Source organism: Mixophyes fleayi, chromosome 1 (assembly GCF_038048845.1).
Source record: "Mixophyes fleayi isolate aMixFle1 chromosome 1, aMixFle1.hap1, whole genome shotgun sequence".
Classification (NCBI taxonomy): domain Eukaryota; kingdom Metazoa; phylum Chordata; class Amphibia; order Anura; family Limnodynastidae; genus Mixophyes; species Mixophyes fleayi.
The window spans coordinates 288,292,633-288,310,283 of NC_134402.1; the positions used below are offsets into that span (position 1 = coordinate 288,292,633).

The following is a 17,651-nucleotide window of genomic DNA, read 5'->3' on the forward strand; positions in this document are numbered from 1 at the left end:
GGGTAACATCCTCCCTTTGTTTGACTTTAAAAAATTTGTTAAGTAATAATTTCCTGGAAAATAGTACCAGGTCTTTTTCCCATTCGAATCTATTCAGAAACTGGGTGGGAGAGAAAGAGAGGCCTTTACTTAGTAGTGTAACCTGAGTGGGGGTAAGGGTTCTATTAGAAAGGTTAATGACCCTTAGGGAGTCTTCTAATATCTGGTTCGTCTGAAATTTCTCCTCATAGAGGGTTGACTCCCCTGTTCCTCCATTTCTTTTCGCTTCCTGTCTCTTAGATTTCATGCCCCCCCTCCGAATCTTGTGGAACCCTGTCCTCCTCTGTCTTTGTGTCTGGCTCCTAATTCTAAAAAATCTCTCGTCGATGTCAAATCCCTAGTGTCATTAGAGCCATGCCGTTCAGATGTTTCATTCTCAGATGAATCAACCTCTGAGGTACTGTATGTAGGTGTTTTTCTATATGGCTTTCTAGTATACCATCTAAAAACTCTATCCTGTGAGTAATCCTCTTTATCACGGGAGAATTTATTACGTTTTTTGTCAATAATTATACTTTCACTCACCTTGACTTCTTCATTTTCTTCCATTCCCTGCCCTAGACGATCTCACTGTCCGCATTCATTTAACTAATTATTAATAATATTAATAATTATTGTGTCCCCGGCCTCAGTGCCACCCTCCAGTGGCCGGCCGCCCTAAGCAGCTGCCTAAGGCTGCCTAATGGTGACGTCGACTCTGTTTATGTGTAATAATTTTACGCGCCAAACCTCTGTAAGGCTAACCACACACAAGCTGTCTTTCACCCCAAGTGCCAGGATCACTGTCCACTTTGTCCACACTCGCTCGAGACCAAATATAATGAGATCTGATTATTTGGGTTGAGTGGCTGTATTACTTCTGGCTTAATAAGGTATATTAGTATGATTGGAAGATTGCTGTACACAAACCGAAGGTAGCCATCTTCATAAAAAATGCCCAGAAAGAATCCTATCAGTTTTAAAAGCTATATTATTGGGCATTGTGTTCATTCTATTGAGTCGTAATATTTACAGAGAGTGGTGAAGCTTTTATTAAGTGTATACCTCTGATATACGAAACATTTAGCTATGGGATACAACATGAAGCAAAAAGAGGCCAAAAAAACTGCAGAAAAAACATGCAAAAAACAATATCTAATTAATTGCAAAGCAGCTGTTGTAAGAAGTACAATATTATCTAATATCTTGTTTTTCTTTTTGGTTCCAGATATTATGCTAATGACTCCACTGCCTCATGTGAGAGATGTCACAAGACCTGCCAGGAATGTCTGGGTCCAGAGGCATCTGACTGTCTCTCCTGCTACAATCATTTTTTCCTCATGCGAAGAAAAAAGCAGTGTTACAGTTCATGTCCTGAAAGTTACTATGAAGATCATGCACAAAATGTTTGTGAAAGATGTCACGCAACCTGCAGAACATGTAGTGGTAAGAGATGTCTGCCCATCTATTTTCAAAGAAATTGGGATAAATCATTTTCACAAGATGAACAATAACCAAACTTTTGATTTAAATGTCATAAAACCCCTCAAACCTGTAAGTGCTACAAATTGTATTGCATTGTAATGATGAAATTCCTATAAAATGCTATAGTTCCCAGCTTTCTCTTATTTGCAGCGAGTATCTCAGTTTTCAGCCTAGACATATTTGTCCATGAAAATGTCTTGCACAGTATCATTTACCTTGCTCAGTACTAGAGATGAGGTACCCCCTTGCAATCAGGGACAGTAACTGACTGTGATGACTATACTGATGGACTGTGATGACTATAGTAGGGTTGGATGGGGTACATGCCATATCCAAGCAGGATTACATGCAGTAAAAGTGACTGAGCAGACCTTCCTATTGATTCATGCGGTCACACACTTCCTTAGCTCTTCTCCCAGACTCTGATTGTGCTGAAGCTGGGCACCCAGTCACCAGGTCTGCCCAACCACACCCACTTAGGTTGCATACGGAGTCTAAGATTACTTTAGGTGGCCTGCATTACTGAAGGGTCTGTTTAAAATATGCAACAGCACAAAAGCTGTTGCATAACTCCCAACGTTACAAACATATAAAAAGACTTAAGAACAAAAGTTCAAGCAATCCATACATGCTCTAACAGTATTGACCCAGAGGAAGACAAAACAAACTGCTGAGCATTTGACAATTATCTTAACAGTGGGAAAAGAAATTCTTCCTGACTGCATAAAGGGCAGTTGGATTAAATCCTTGGAGCATTCATCAGATTAATGCATTGTAACAATTCTAACTAAATATATATATTCTTGCAAGAAAGGTATCCAATCCACTTTTAAATTTAGTTAATAAATTTCCCACCACCACATTCGTTGGTAAAAAATTATATAGTGACTTTGAATGCCTTTAACGAATATTCAAATACACATTAGTAGATGTTTCGATACAACTCATAAAACACAGCTTAATAAACACAGCAAAAGGAGACCTTGATGTCTTGGGTGCCGTTTTGGACAGTTCAGGGAGTGTACTTGTGATACTTGTGATAGTGTACTTGTGATAATCAACTGACTTGAGCCAGAAACTGGTGCTATACCTGTAATGATCACCTCACTGGAGACACAAACTCACATTGTACCTGTAATTACAAACTTCTCAGAACCAGGAACTAGCACTGTACATGTAATCAGGGCCACCCATAAGAATTATGGGCCCCTTGACAACTTTTGTTTCTGAGCCCATCTCTCCTTGAGAGTTTACTGCCAAAACTTCAAGTGAAGGTTCAATGGTATGTACTCTTTGGCTCTATTAATTGCATGGACCATGTTGGATTGGGGCCTGCAGGGCCCATTCGTGGGGGAGGGGGGTGGAGTGAATGCTATGATAGGAGCCCACTAAATACTGTGTGCAGCTGAAGGAGTGTAGCCAGCCACCAAAGAGGCGTGCGTAACCACCAGAGTGACTCTTCTTTTCTTTTGATATACAGCATGGGACACACAGCAAGGTGGGTGAGAATAGGGCAGAAGCACACCATGCCACAAGAGTGGGCATGACAATTAACCTATCATCTTAGCCAGTGCGAGGCCACTCTCCAACTCCTTCCATCCACGTCAAATACATGGGCAAAGCTGTGTGCACTACTGAGCAGTGTGAAGTGGACATACCTAGCAACTGACTCTTGGCATTAGTGTATTTACCTTAGGGCTTCTGTCCCCTTCTCGCCTTCTCTCCTCTCAGCTTTCTCTTTTGCTTCTTCTCTGCTCATCCTGGCTCCTCTGTCCCACGACGAATCTAGAGCCATGGCCACTATGCTAATATTAGATCTGCATCCAATATCCACTATTAATGGAGCTGGTGCTAGACAATTACTTGAGGTCTTGTGTCCACATTATCAAATTTCATCATGACACCTCTACCAGAAGGTTTGTAAAAATGTAATTATTGGGCTGCAAATTGCCATTCTACCCACTGTACACTTAACCACAGATATGTGGACAAGCGAAACTAGGCAAACTAAAGATTATATGACTGTGACAACCCACTGGGTTGGTGATTCGCCTTCACCAGCAGGAACAGCAGCAGCATGTACCCAAGTACGTCACATTTTTCTCAGGCAGGCTACTCTGTATATTATCTGCTGCACTAAGAGGCATATTATTATTGTTATTATTATTATCATACATTTGTAAGGCACCACAGTGCTCCACAGCACCGTACAATAGGGAACACAAGGACATACATAAAACAGGACATACGTAAAACATGCACAGACAAGGCAGATAAAATGAATGGAGAGATGAAACCAAAGGTTATGGAGGACCCAGCTCATTAGAGAGCTTACATTCTAAAGGGAAGAGGTCACAGCAGAAGCAAGAGGAGTGAGTGTGGCTCAGAGTGGAGATTGGGATAGTTGTCAGGGTGCATTAGTGTGAATAGTGTTATCGAGGATAAGGTCACCTCTAAAAAAAGAGATGGGGTTTAAAAGAGCATCTTAAAATTTGAAGGCTGTGGGAAAGTCGGATTGAGCGTGGTAGGGAATTCCATAAGTGGGGAGCAGCACGGGAGAAGTCTTGAAGGCGGGACTGAGAGGTGGTTATCAGAGACAAGACAAGGCGCAGGTCAGCGGTAATACCGCTGACAACCTCTTTGAAAAAGTAAGGGATGTCATTGCTTATGCTGCTTGGACTCTCCTGAGGATATGTGATTTCTGCTAATGCCACCAATATTGTTAAAGCATTACAGTGGGGGGAATTCCATCACATTTCCTGTTTTGCTCACACAATCAACTTGGTGGTACAGAACATTTTAAAAAATGACAATGGCATGCAGGAGATGCTGTCTGTGCCCCGAAATATTTACAGTCATTTTTGGGATTGTGCAACAGCATGTAGGAGAATGCAGAAGCTGCAAGAAGAATAGAATATGAGGGGATATGTACTTTAGTCCAGCGAAGTAGTCACCTGTGAAGAGAGTGCAGACACTGCTAACTTGAGTCAAGTGATTGCCCAAATTAGACTTTTTGAGAAGCAGCTAGAGAAATTGAAGTAGGAAATGAAACAAAGCAAATCCGCTAACTATATTCTAATTGTAGATTAAGTACTTAATTCGATTTGCCAGGATCCAAGAGTTATCAACATCTTGAAATTGGATCACTACATTTTGCCAACTGTGCTTGATCCTAGGTTTAAGAGCTATGTCTTTATTTCCCACTGTCCCAGATTACAAGAGATGCAATGAGCTCTTGGTCAGCAGCCTGACAGCTCAAGTGGTACATGACACAACAACTTCTCCTCCTTCAGTTTCTCTGGCAACTGCTTCTAGGAAAAAACTAAGCTTTCACAAGACACCCAGTGGTGATGCAGATGAGTCAGCACAACATTTTGACATTTGGGCTGGTCTAAAAGAATTGTCCAACAATCGTGACAGCTCTGACATAAAATTAACTACAAATTCCACGAGGAAGGCCATTATCGGCAATTACATCAAAGTACACAGGCTTCTGTGATGTGGATTCCAGCGGGGATGAATTAGTATTGTTTGAGGAACATGTACACAATGATGAGGGTGAATATGATGACAGTGTAGATTGCAGGTGCTGAAATCTAGCTAAGAAAAGGGAACTACCTGGTATGCATGGTAAAATTTTGCATAGAACGGCATCTTGGCAATTTTATGTTTTTCTACAGTAAACTTTCACCTTTATTAGAGCGTTTTTTTTCTTTAAAAAGGTACAAGCTTTTTATTTACATGTTGGTTTCCCTGACTTAAAACCACTATGCACTTGAACATAGGCTTTAGCACATGATGTAGAGGGATTATTATCATCATGACTGAGACTGGAGAGTGACAACAACAATGTCACCCCTCCTATTTCTGTATGAGCTGTGGCACAGTAGAATGTCAATGGAGACTTTTAAGAACATTTGCAGCCCTATTATTATAATTTCTGTTTCAGCACTGAATCCTGCCACCTCTCCTGTTTCTGAGTGAGCTTTGGTACAGAAAAATGTAACTACAGATTTAGACTAAGCCAGCCAGCCCTGTAATTTCTATTTCAGCAATGACAATTCGCAATGGAGCAATGGAGCTCTCCTCTTTGTGTGAAACCTATATAACACCGTACACTTTGACTGAAAATTCAGAAGACAAGCCTGCTAGCCCTTGTATTTGTATTTCAGCAATGAGAATTAGCAGTGGAGCAATGGAGCTCTCCTCTTTGTGTGTAACCTATATAACACCGTACACTTTGACTGCAAGTTCAGAAGACAAGCCTACTAGCCTTAGTATTTCTATTTCAGCAATGACAATTTGCAATGGAGCTCTCCTCTTTGTTTGTAAAATATATAACACCGTACACTTTGACTCAAAATTCAGCAGACAAGCCTGCTAGCCCTAGTATTTGTATTTCAGCAATGAGAATTAGCAGTGGAGCAATGGAGCTCTCCTCTTTGTGTGTAACCTATCTAACACCGTACACTTTGACTGCAAGTTCAGAAGACAAGCCTACTAGCCTTAGTATTTGTATTTCAGCAGTGAGAATTAGTAATGGAGTAATGGAGCTCTCCTCTTTGTGTGTTACCTATATAACACAGTAGAATGTGACTGCAGAATTACACCAAGCCTGCCAGCACTAGGATTTGTATTTCACCAATGACAATTAGCAATGGAGAAATGGAGCTCTCCTGAATGTCACTGTAGACTTTGTTGAATACTGCTACCCCCTCCTCTTTCTATTCTATCTATGTTGCTGCCCAACTGCTTTACAGACTGTGCTACCCCTTCTATGTCCCTCTGTGAAATGCCGCTAGATCGCCGTGGAGGGCGGTACTTATAGATTTTAAAACCCGCGAGATCCAAGATCCAACGATGTAAAGATGACGTTTTGCCCCATTTTCAATTCCGAAAAAGCGCAAAAGTACCAAGCCAAGCCGGCTAGATATTTTTGCTCTTTTTCGGATATGCTAAGTTCAGTTGTGTTCGTTCTCGGGGAACTGAGCCTGAGCATCTCTAATATGAACATAAAATATGAAGTGATACACGCACACAGAGTTGTGTGTATATATGTATATATATATATATATATATATATATACATCCAGACAAATAAATGAAGGCATTGCTTCAATGCTATTGTGATTAGTTTAAGTTGCCTGTGTTCACAGGGGTACCTTAGATATAGGGAGACTTCAGTTCACATGATGAGTATTGCATTACTAAAAATACATTTTGCACAAGAAACAATGGATACTCAAACATTTACACTTATAAAGAGGTGCTGCCTTATTGTTTCAAGGGCCCCCTAACATGATCGGCCCCCATACATGTTCTACCTGCCTGTCCCCACCTACGGGAGGCCCAGCTTGTATTTACCCACCTCTGGGAACTGGCGGTCTGCCTGTAGTTATCAACTGCCCAGACCCAGGAACTAAGACAGAAACTGTATCCCCCAACTGCTTGGAGCCAAGAGTTAGCACAATGACTGTATCAATGTACATGTATCTTCACCAACAGCCACAATTGTTATTACGCTACCTTATGTATCAAGTGTTTCCCCCACCTCTTAGATTGTAAGCTCATGTGGGCAGGTTCATCTTTACCTTCTGTTCCATTGTATGTTATTTGTTTGTATCACAATCCCCTCAATGTACGGTGCCAAGTTATATGTTGTCGCTTTATAAATAAATGATAATATTAATATATGCAAAGCGGTAAATACAGCAAGCATATTGTACTGGAATAATGTCATTGAAAGTATAATAGTCTAACTGATGCCTCTGGAATCCAGTGTGGAGGTTCTTATATGTACACTTTTACGTATCAAACCCTAAAGAAGGAAAAATTATTATTTAAGTCCATGGGGCATATTTATGAAATGGAATAAACAGGTGATTTAGTAGGGTTTCTGCCTATCTATTTGCCAATCTATCAAAGACTCCCTGCTGGTGATAGTTATCTCCACGTCCTACTTCCACTAATGCGGTAACACTATCTTAATTATGGGAAAATGCTTTCTTATTTAAGTCGAATATATTAAAATAATATTTTTTTAATATATTTTTTCTATTTTTTTCCCCCTTGAAAGTGGAACTGAAAACCCATGTCCAGGATTCCAGTTCCACTGCACATGCTACCACACTGGCCTGGTTAGGTGGTAAGTTCAGCCTTACCGCTGCCAGCCAGTAGTGCCTGGCAGCGACACTCAGCTGTTCCGGCGATAATTTAATGGTAAATTGCAGTGCTAATAGATTTTCTATTACTACCATAAGCAGCAATAAAAAAAATCTATATTCTTGATAAATAGGAGCCTAAAAGAGGCTCAGGTTGCTCTAAAAGAAGCAGTTAGGAGATAATAGTTACTCTGCCATTACTATTACCAGTGGCGCACGCAGGGGGGGTTTCTGGGTCTCCAGAAACCCCTCCACTCCGCTAAAAAAGTGCCCTATATAGTGGCAATGTACTATACAGCAGCCGCGGCGCTGTCAAAGAAGCGTCCACGGCGGTGCTGTATTGTATACAGCACCGCCGCGGACGCTTCTTTGACAGCTGCTGCTGTATGATCTACATTTGAAATGTGAACAAGTACAAACAATGATGTAACTGGACATCCAAGAGCCGTGGTGGAAGTTTTAGGAAAGAAAATCTACACTCTTTATCCCCATGCAGCTTCATTAGCCCTCAGTCCCATTGGACTAAACTACCTGGAATTGCTCATTTCCCCACTCTCTCTATACCTATCCCAACTAACCCATATTCATCCACATATCTCACATTTGCTACCTTCAGTATTTCTACTACTCACCACTCTTTCCATCAAACTCATCAACTTTCTCCAGTATTCTTTTGTATACCTCTCCCATTATTATTAATAATATTATTATTATTATTATTATTATTGATTTATTTATTTAGTGCTAGTCATATTACACAGTGAGGTACAGAGATGTAATCATTCACATCTGTCCCTGCCTTATTTGATCTTACATTTAAAATTCCCTAACACACACACACCTACACACACACACCTACACACACACACACCTACACACACAATTATTATGTTTTTGGAGTGTAGGATGAAACCGAAGTACCCGTTATTTCTATTTTTTATTATTCAGCCCTGGTAAATCTTGGCTGGTTGACTTTATTTTGGAGAAAGCCTCAACATTTCCCAATACACAGTCTGGTCATCATTATTCATGACTTTAGGTATAAAAGTGAACCTTTAAGTCAACAAGTAAATAGAATTTAATATTAAACGTTGCCACAAAATCTATAGTCACTATCTAAAATCTAAAGAGCTCACTAAAAATATCCTTTTGTTGATCTGACCGCTTTGTATGTGGACTTTTTATGAAGAAATCATGCATTTCATCTTAATGAAGATGGATGGGTAGTATATGTAATTTGTTTAAATTAATATTTTTAAAGCTGTTTTTTGTTTTTTGTTTTTAAAAAAATCTTACATCTCGTTCAATGAGGCATGAGAAAAATAGAGGGTTTTTTTCATATTGATGTCACAAGTTTGAGACAATTAATTCACGTGTCTTCGGCTTGTTGCCCAGTGCCGTTACAGTAAAGGCCAGTGACATTGCAATTGCATTTGACATGGTTTGATGGATGCTTGTACTTGTGGACAGAGGTGGTGGTCAATGTAAGAAAATCTATTGACCGCAATATATTTGCTCGAGGTGAACGCAAATAAATGGAGCAGACTGCATTAAAAAAAGTGTTGCAAAAGAAATGGTCCCAACCACAATTGCAAAGGCTTATGGATATGGGGTATTGAAACCAATGGTTTCCATCCCTATAACCAATCTATGTGCTTTAACTAGAGTTTAAAAATACTAGTAAAACGTATATTTTGACCTCAGTGGGTTATGGGCCTTAATTTACTCCCATAAATGCACAATACTATTGCTATATGCTTCACTAGTGCTTAAATATTGTATTTGTAAAAATGATTTCCTAATGTTATTATATGTAAGTTCATACTATTCTTTAACAAAATATCTAATCTGTCAAGTATATTACAAAAAATTATTGTTGCAATCATCACAAAAAACAACATCAACATTCATTGCCTTGAATTTCTGACTGGAATGTTTCAAATATATATAAATATATGTGTCTATTTACATTAGGTTCTGGGGCTCTTTCGTGTACATCCTGTGTGTCAAGTTACCAGCTATCAGGATCGATATGTCATACAGAGTGTTTACCTGGAGAGTTCAAACGTACACAGGTAATATACGATGAGAAAGAAGTACACTTTGAAATAGATTTACCACCAACCATTAGTAAACTTACAATTAGCCATTTTTAAAACAAATCTCACTGAAAAAAATGACAAGGTTGTGGTGCCATTACACTACCTGACATTGTCTTTCCAATGCTGATACTACTTTGCTTTGAAGTAATACGATAATGAAGCTCATCAACAGGGTATTATTATTCCAACAGTAGGCCCATATCAAAATTTTAGGAGGGCCCGTCAATGCTGGTCCATCTTCCTGAGGCCTCCGTCTTGGTTTTCTAAGTGTAGGCCAGCAAATGTTCATTGAAGTCACGTTTGGGCTTTCAGGTCCAGAGTTGAAAGGCAAAAAGAGGTTTCCTTGTGCATGTGCCAGCCCCATCATGCTCAGAAGAGCAGAGCGGGGACCTTGGCATCAGGTGGACCGGCATCACCGGCGTCTTTTCCCTTTAGGCCCCTTACCCACCAGACCACCTGCCACAGTGGTAGTCCCATGACTGGTCATCAGTGTTTCATTGCCCGCAATATTTTCAAAGACTGACATACCTGTATTAATATTGAAAAGGATGAAGAATGAGGGCCTGATCAAACACATGCACTGGAAAAATGGGTAAAAATGCAAACTTTTGATGCATTTTAGTGATGCATTTCTGTTTTGTTTTTCATGTGCTTTTCTAGTTTTGTGCTTTTAACAATCCAAACTAATCGTTATGGTAGCGCGCCTTAATGCCTGACAAATAGGTTGTGCCGCATTAGGGCAATGGTGGCAATGATACCATTGACTCTTATTTATCCTATCTTTAATGCACTTTTATCTCTTTATTATTTGAATACAACAACAATTGGATAAATCTATACAAGCCCTGAATGGTAAGAATTAACTTTAGGATATAGGCTGGAAGGTGGTATAAATATATGACTGTGGTACCTATGAAAATGTATTTATTAAGACAGAATTATCACTTGTTGGGGAAATAGCAAATGGGCTCTTTCTACTGGCAAAAATGGGGGTATTCACACTGATGTAAAATACACAATTTGTAAGTCATCTTAGTCATCTCTGTTGAAGAGGTAATGTTTGGTTTAAAAACTATAAATTAACAAAATAGTGTTGGGGATAGTGCTTCTAATAGTGTATATGCCTAGAACTGCATTAATGAACAAAATATGCAACTCCCAGTAGTGAGACTACTACAGCTATGGTCATGTTCCTCCTTCTTACTGTAGAGAATCTAATACAAGTAGAGTAAATTAGTGCATCTAATAAATAATGCATGCAGGAAATTGCTCACACCTTAATGCTAGCTATAGCCCAACCTACAAAATACGAAAAACCAGCATGCTCCTGTTGTAACCTAACTCATATACCATGAACCATCTTAATTTTTTCTATTTTTTTTCAATAAAGTTTATATTTATGATACAGCTGTACGCAGATCCCAGTGTTTTGGCTTTAAAACCATCTCCGTGTTTTAGTGACAGAGCAGTGTCACAAATACGTGGCAGTTTAATAAAAGATACTGGTGTGCCTAGTGGCACTCCAGAGTGCATAAAGTATATACATGCGGTCGCTATATGCCGAAAATGACATTCCTGAGTTTTTCCAACAGACATAAATGACATAACAGAGAAGCAGTTCCTAGATGATCAACATCCCTACCTCTGCTTATTTTTGCATCACAAAGGATACAGATACATTGACAGATGTTGTCTTGGATAAAATATTTCCAAACACAAGAGGTGCTTTTTTGGTCTTGTGCCCAGGTGTGATGATTTGCTTATAATGGGCATAAGGGGGTACTGCTGATGACTGCTTTAGTTCAACACAATCATCCTCATCATTATCTTGTTCAAGTACAACCCATTCATTTTAAGATCCACAATCATCCTCCTCACTGATCATGATTTAGAAATTCTATTTCTAAATCATCATCATTACTACTCATCCTTGCATTTCACTGTGTTTTGGAGGCGACAGACCATTGTCAGGATTTGAACTCTGGCTTATGCTTCTAGGAACTGCTGCTCTTCTGACTGAGCTATTCTGGCTGCTGGACAGTTCCTTATCTTTACTCTGTGTTCTAGCTCAATGTCACTGATCTCGGGATGTTGCAGCATGGTCAAGCTCCTTTCCTTGACTTCCTATAATAGCCTGGTCTGTTCCTGTCTTCCTTGCCAGCTTATTGTGCTCCTGACAGTAATCTAGTTCCTGTTCCTGCATTCTGTCTCCAGTTATCTAATGCTTGTGTACCGACCTCGGATTGTCCTCAACTGCCTGAACCCTTTGCCTTATTGCCTTTCTGTGTAGCGAACCTGGCTACTGTTCACCATTCTTTATTATATAATCCTCTTGTGGCCTGCTTTCCTTCTTGCCACTAGCCTCGTATTCAGTCTCCAGACCATTACACCTACACTCTGAGCGAGAAGGTGGTGCTTGTGTAGTTAAAGAAGATGCTTGGACACTCTTTTTTGCAACGGGCATTCCAGTACCAGCAGTAGCAGGACCCCTACTAGCAAAAAGTGGACACTTTTTTCCCAAATTACCTTTTTTAATAGTAGAGATCGTAACAGTAAAAGTATTAGTAAATATCTCAGGGGCAGTTAACTGATAGTTAGCTCCCTGGCAATATTGGCTGGCAATGGTAAGAGGTATCTTCTGTGTATCTGCACATGTGACCCAGCTTGCTGGCTCAAGCAATTGCACTGTGTGTAACTGGAAGCCCAGACTTATACTTCTAGTTCTACTTTCAATTAAAAAATAATATATATATATATATATTATAATAATACAATGTAAAAAATAGAATTAAAATAAAAAATAAATAATTGTAAATTAAAGAAAAAACAGCATTTTTTTCTGTTTGGGGATTCTCGTGTTCCCATTTCATTCAGTATTGTTCCACTATTGTCATCCTGAGATGGTGATAGCGATAAGAGTTTGGTTATACTTGTACCGCCACTGATCTTCTTAAATAGAGCTCCCCATGCTTCGGTTATTACTGTTTTATGTATCCATCTCCCTTCCTTGACCTTGCAACAAGGGTACATTGGTTGTTAGTGTAAGTTGAATTTCTACTTAAGTTACTCTTCAATGGCTAATCCCTGAATTGTTTCAGGGGTCCAGTATAGGAAAACATCTGAAAAAATGCAATATATGTATACTTCATCTGTAATCACGGCTCACCATCAAAGCAGTGGAGTAGTTGCATATTTTTGTATGCACAAAATGTGTACAATGCCCAGGACTCATTTTTTCAGAGTGCCATATGTGTGACTGGCTTTCTGTAAAGGTCAGATATATATTTTCAAGCATAAGTAGTTCCCTTTTAATATTTGATCAAATTGTGCTTAAAGTTTAGGGGCACTTAATATCTCATATTTGCCTTTTTAAGGATCCAAATGCACCATGTGAAATATGCCATGACAGCTGTATAGAGTGTAAGGGACCCGGGCCTCTTAATTGTACTGTGTGTCAAGCAAGCTTCTCGCTTTATGTGGATGAAGGAAGGTGTGTGCATTGCTGCAGTGCCAAACCAGAGGACTCAGGAGAATGCTGTGACTGCACCGAAACACTGGGTAAGATCACTACCTAGAACACTGTAATATGCATAAAAAAAACAAATGAACATATTTTTTTATTAGATGGATTGTTCCATAAAAATCCTTATTTGCATAATATTCTACGTATTTTTTTCTTAAAATGTAAGGTATAGCTTTGTAATTACTACACCAGTCTCATAAATCTCAATATATAGCAAATAAATCTGGCCACACGAGCTACAATCATGGCATTTTCAAGTAAATTGCTCCGACATCATAGTTTGCGTGGCCCCCACATGATTCTTCTGCCCAGTCAATATACAATAAGAATCCAAGGGCGAGGAAAATAAACGGCTGTCTGATAACATAAAGTCATGGCTAAAAAACACAGAAGGAAGAACAAGTTATGTATTTAGTATAATTTCCAGGGTAGGATGTGCAAGCCAGTAATTTAAAGTAAACTGAAGTTGAAAGGTCAAAACCCCTTTAACCCATTCTAACTGATGGCCATTTAATTCTGAAGAGAACGTGAGGGTCCAGTCTTGGGATCCAAAATAGCAAAGATGGATAGTGAGTACCTGAAATTTGCTGTAATAGGTTTATTACAGCAGACAAAAAAATGGTGATAAAAATGCAATGTTTTGAGAGACAACCTTTCTCTGCAAACCTATGTGCTTTGGTGTAAATAAAGGCATAGTTGCTCTAATAAAGGCACACAGCAGGACCAAAGCTGATTTTTCACTTTGCACCAATTATTTTGTGCTTTGTAAATGAAGTCTACTAATTTTGTAAGTCGGGATGGCACTTTTGAATTGCAGAGCAAAATCCTGTTGCATCATGACATCACTAGGATATTCCATCTATGACAGGAAAACTGGTTATGGGTAGCAGATGCCTGAACCAGCCTGCCCTATTATAGTTACTACTTGAGCTAGCCTATTTTGGATCTATAAGTGTTCACAATAGGAGACTCTTGTGACTCCTGAAGGTTACAAATAAAACAAAAACATTCCCCTATATAACTATACCAAATATGATAGAGGGCATAAATTAAAGTTGGAGTAAACTAATGGGATTGGTTTTATTCTTGCAAATGTAAATTAACCTTTGGTGTAATCTTGAAAAAAATTAGTCCAATATGCTTCCAAAAGAAAGCCCTGTTTCTGGTGGAAGAAAAACAATTAAAAAATATAAAAGATCATGGTGAATCTGACACGTCTAATATATGAAAATGGGTCTGTAAGCTTCAGGGCTGGATTTAGTCTTGTGCCTCAACTAGGCCACAACCATTGTGCTGCCCTTCCTCCCTCCTTCCTACTGTACTTCTATCCCTTGCCCCTGACTACATGTCATGCCGCTTTTTCCTCCTAGCTAGTACAGCAAACGGCAAGATCCTTTCCATGTTCAGAGTTGTCCTTCCAGTTAACTGATGGAACACTCTAAGAGACAGCATAGCATATTGACTGTACTGGCGGGGCACTATAAAAGACTGCAAAGGCTGTTGATGGAATCTCTCAGTTCCCAGTACATGGAAATTATCTTCTAGCAAAGCTGAGCTGTGTCTTGGGAGTATCCCTTCAATAAATTAAATGTTCAAATCGGTGGTGTGCTCTGAAAATCTACTATATGCTTTTATTTCACAGCTTTTCACATGAGCCGATCAATGGCTGCTGTCCCCCCATATCCTGCTGCACTTGGCCCAGGCTTATGTGGCCTTTGCCTAAATATGGCTCACGTAAGCTTAGAACGTTTTGCCATCGTCTTGCTGTTTCCTTGACTTACAAGCTAGTGCTCAGTTTAATTTTACTGATCCAGTTGTACAAAAATGTGTCCTGTTTCCAAACATCAGCTACAAAATTGAGAAATAACAGTATCCAGTAAATTAATAGTTAAAAATGAGAAAATTGGAAAATAACAAACATTTAAAAGCTCAGTTCAAAAGCCAGTGCTTAACTGTTGGAGAAAAACAAGTAGATAAAATATGCAGTTGACTAGAAACAACTGGTCAGAAAAAAATATTTAACTATAATAGTTAGCTCTTGTTATTCAAATTCACTAATCCAAGTTCTCTTATCTGTGTTAATCTTTTAGCGGAATGCGTTTTAATAGCGGGGCTCTTGCCAGAAAACGAAGGACACAAGAAGACTGCTTTGTTTGTGGCGACATCAATTTTGCTGGTGCTCAGCATTGGAGCCATCATATTCTTTTGGCGAAGAGCCCGCTCAAAAACTGTAACTGTCAACAAAACCGGCTATGAAAAGTTGCCAGAGCAAACAAAATCCTTCCAATCTTTCAAGAGTAATAGAGAAAGTACTTCCAGCTTCCAGCGAGACCATGTTATTGAGTACCATGATCGTGACGATGAGGAGGAAGAGGATGATGATGATGAAGATATTGTTTACATGGGTCAGGATGGAACAGTGTATCGGAAATTTAAATATGGACTTCTAGAAGATGATGATGAGGAGGATTTAGAGTACGACGATGAGAGTTATTCGTTTAGATAATTAACTGTAAATTCATCAGCATGGGCTTAAGTGTAAAAACTAAAAAGACATAGCATTGGGATTATTCAACAAAATCTAAGTACATAAGTACAGTATTAGTAATTTAGCAATATAGGATGCATAACCCCTTCCAACCCCTAGCACTAATTAAAATGTAGTAATACAGTTTCTTGTTTCTGTATGGTGCAAGTTTGCATAAACTGTGTTTTAGTCCATAAGGTCTTCTATCCATGGATAACTGTTATTTTAATTTGAGATGCTTGAATTACCCAGATTATTCACATCCGGTATATTAGCATTTTAACAATTTTTAAGTAGCAAAACATCTTTAAAAAAAAATGATAAAAAGGGAGTTCAATTCATACACAATTCAAGCTTGGTCTGTTTGCACTTGAAGGTCAACATGGATATTTCCAAATATATTATAAATTATTCCTCAAACACCACACTCAATCGTTTTTTTTTAAAACCACCTTAATCCCAAGAATGTCTTTCAAGACTAATCTTTCTCTTCATCCTTGCAGATATATACGTAACAAATCTACTCAGCTACTAGTGCACTGAAACATACTTACAAGAATCTAACTTCAAAGAATTTTTTTTATTTGTCATCATTATGGTGTTGATGTCCTAAAATACATAGTGTACACCTAGCCTTAGAATTATGTATTTAAGAATTATCTAAATATATGTGATATAAAGTTCCTGCAAATGTACAGTTGTCATAATTACCAAACAAAACATTTTACATTATTAATGGGTTGAGGCAGATCAACAAAGAAGGCACACGTATTGTAAACTTCTAGTAATTATGTTCTCTTTTGTACTCAAAACCACTAGACGTTTGCCAACATGTCAGGTTTTCAGGAGCCATGTTTCAGATCTATGCACAGATCAGAAGAGTACACTCCACAAACAGAACACTACAGCCCACACCAAAACATCACTGCTGTAAATAATTCACTGTATTCTGAGATTAAAACACTCCAATTAATTAAATGGTGGATAGCATTAAAAATAAGACAAATTGTACTGTGAATTTGATCATTCTTTTTAAAAAAATGTTCAGAGATAGATCTCTAAAAATACCTTCTTTTCCTAAAGGGTACATAATTATAAACCGATCTACAGGTGCCTGGTGTGTTGACCTGTATTAGTCAGAAGGTAGAGGGATCTCAGAAGTGATCTGCATATCGAGAACTGTATTATCATTACTGATGGTACCTAATTCAATTGCCAGACACAGTATATATATATATGCAGTCTGTATAAAGCATTAAGTCAGTACAATAAGTACCAACAATAGTCATCATTGTTCTACTAATCAGTATTCTGAGGCCTCACCAACTTTTAATCTATTTTATTTAGTGTATAGATGTATGTGGATAGTCTTATAATGTTTTTCTAGATTGAAAGCATCAATATATTGTATTATTGTGAGAAGGTGTGCAAAGTGGTGTCTGACTTTAGATATGTTACCTTAACTGATACATAAATGTAACAAGTTTTAAATAATCCCAATAATATGTTGCACTGTCTTTGCAGTGACATTTTGGTAATACATTTCATTTTTTTTTCTTCCAAAAACTACATATTTGCTCCACATTTTCTCTATGTGAATATATTACGATGTCCCCAAAGAAAGATGAAAGGGCTTGTTATTTCATCCTTACATGCCTACAGATAAAAACAAATGTAATATGTAATTACCCATGGAACGTTCTTTTATGTTAATTGACATTCAGTTCAAAGAAATCCCTCTGGATTAATTTCCTGCCTTAGATTTAAAAAAAAGTAAAAAATAAATAAAAAATATATACTAACCAAAAGTGTCTTCTACATCTCATTTGCAAATT

General features: G+C 38.4%; 1 protein-coding gene across 1 annotated transcript in view; it reads left to right on the forward strand.

Moving 5' to 3' along the window:
- PCSK5 (proprotein convertase subtilisin/kexin type 5) overlaps nucleotides 1-16,028 on the forward strand; it is a 327,761-nt gene extending 311,733 nt beyond the window's left edge. Inside the window, exons 34-37 of the mRNA XM_075211001.1 lie at nucleotides 1,247-1,464; nucleotides 9,639-9,739; nucleotides 13,141-13,324; nucleotides 15,380-16,028. Coding sequence (XP_075067102.1) covers nucleotides 1,247-1,464; nucleotides 9,639-9,739; nucleotides 13,141-13,324; nucleotides 15,380-15,795 — 919 coding nt within the window. The 3' untranslated portion in view covers nucleotides 15,796-16,028. The remainder of the gene's footprint in view (nucleotides 1-1,246; nucleotides 1,465-9,638; nucleotides 9,740-13,140; nucleotides 13,325-15,379) is intronic.
- The last annotated feature ends 1,623 nt before the right edge of the window (nucleotides 16,029-17,651 follow it).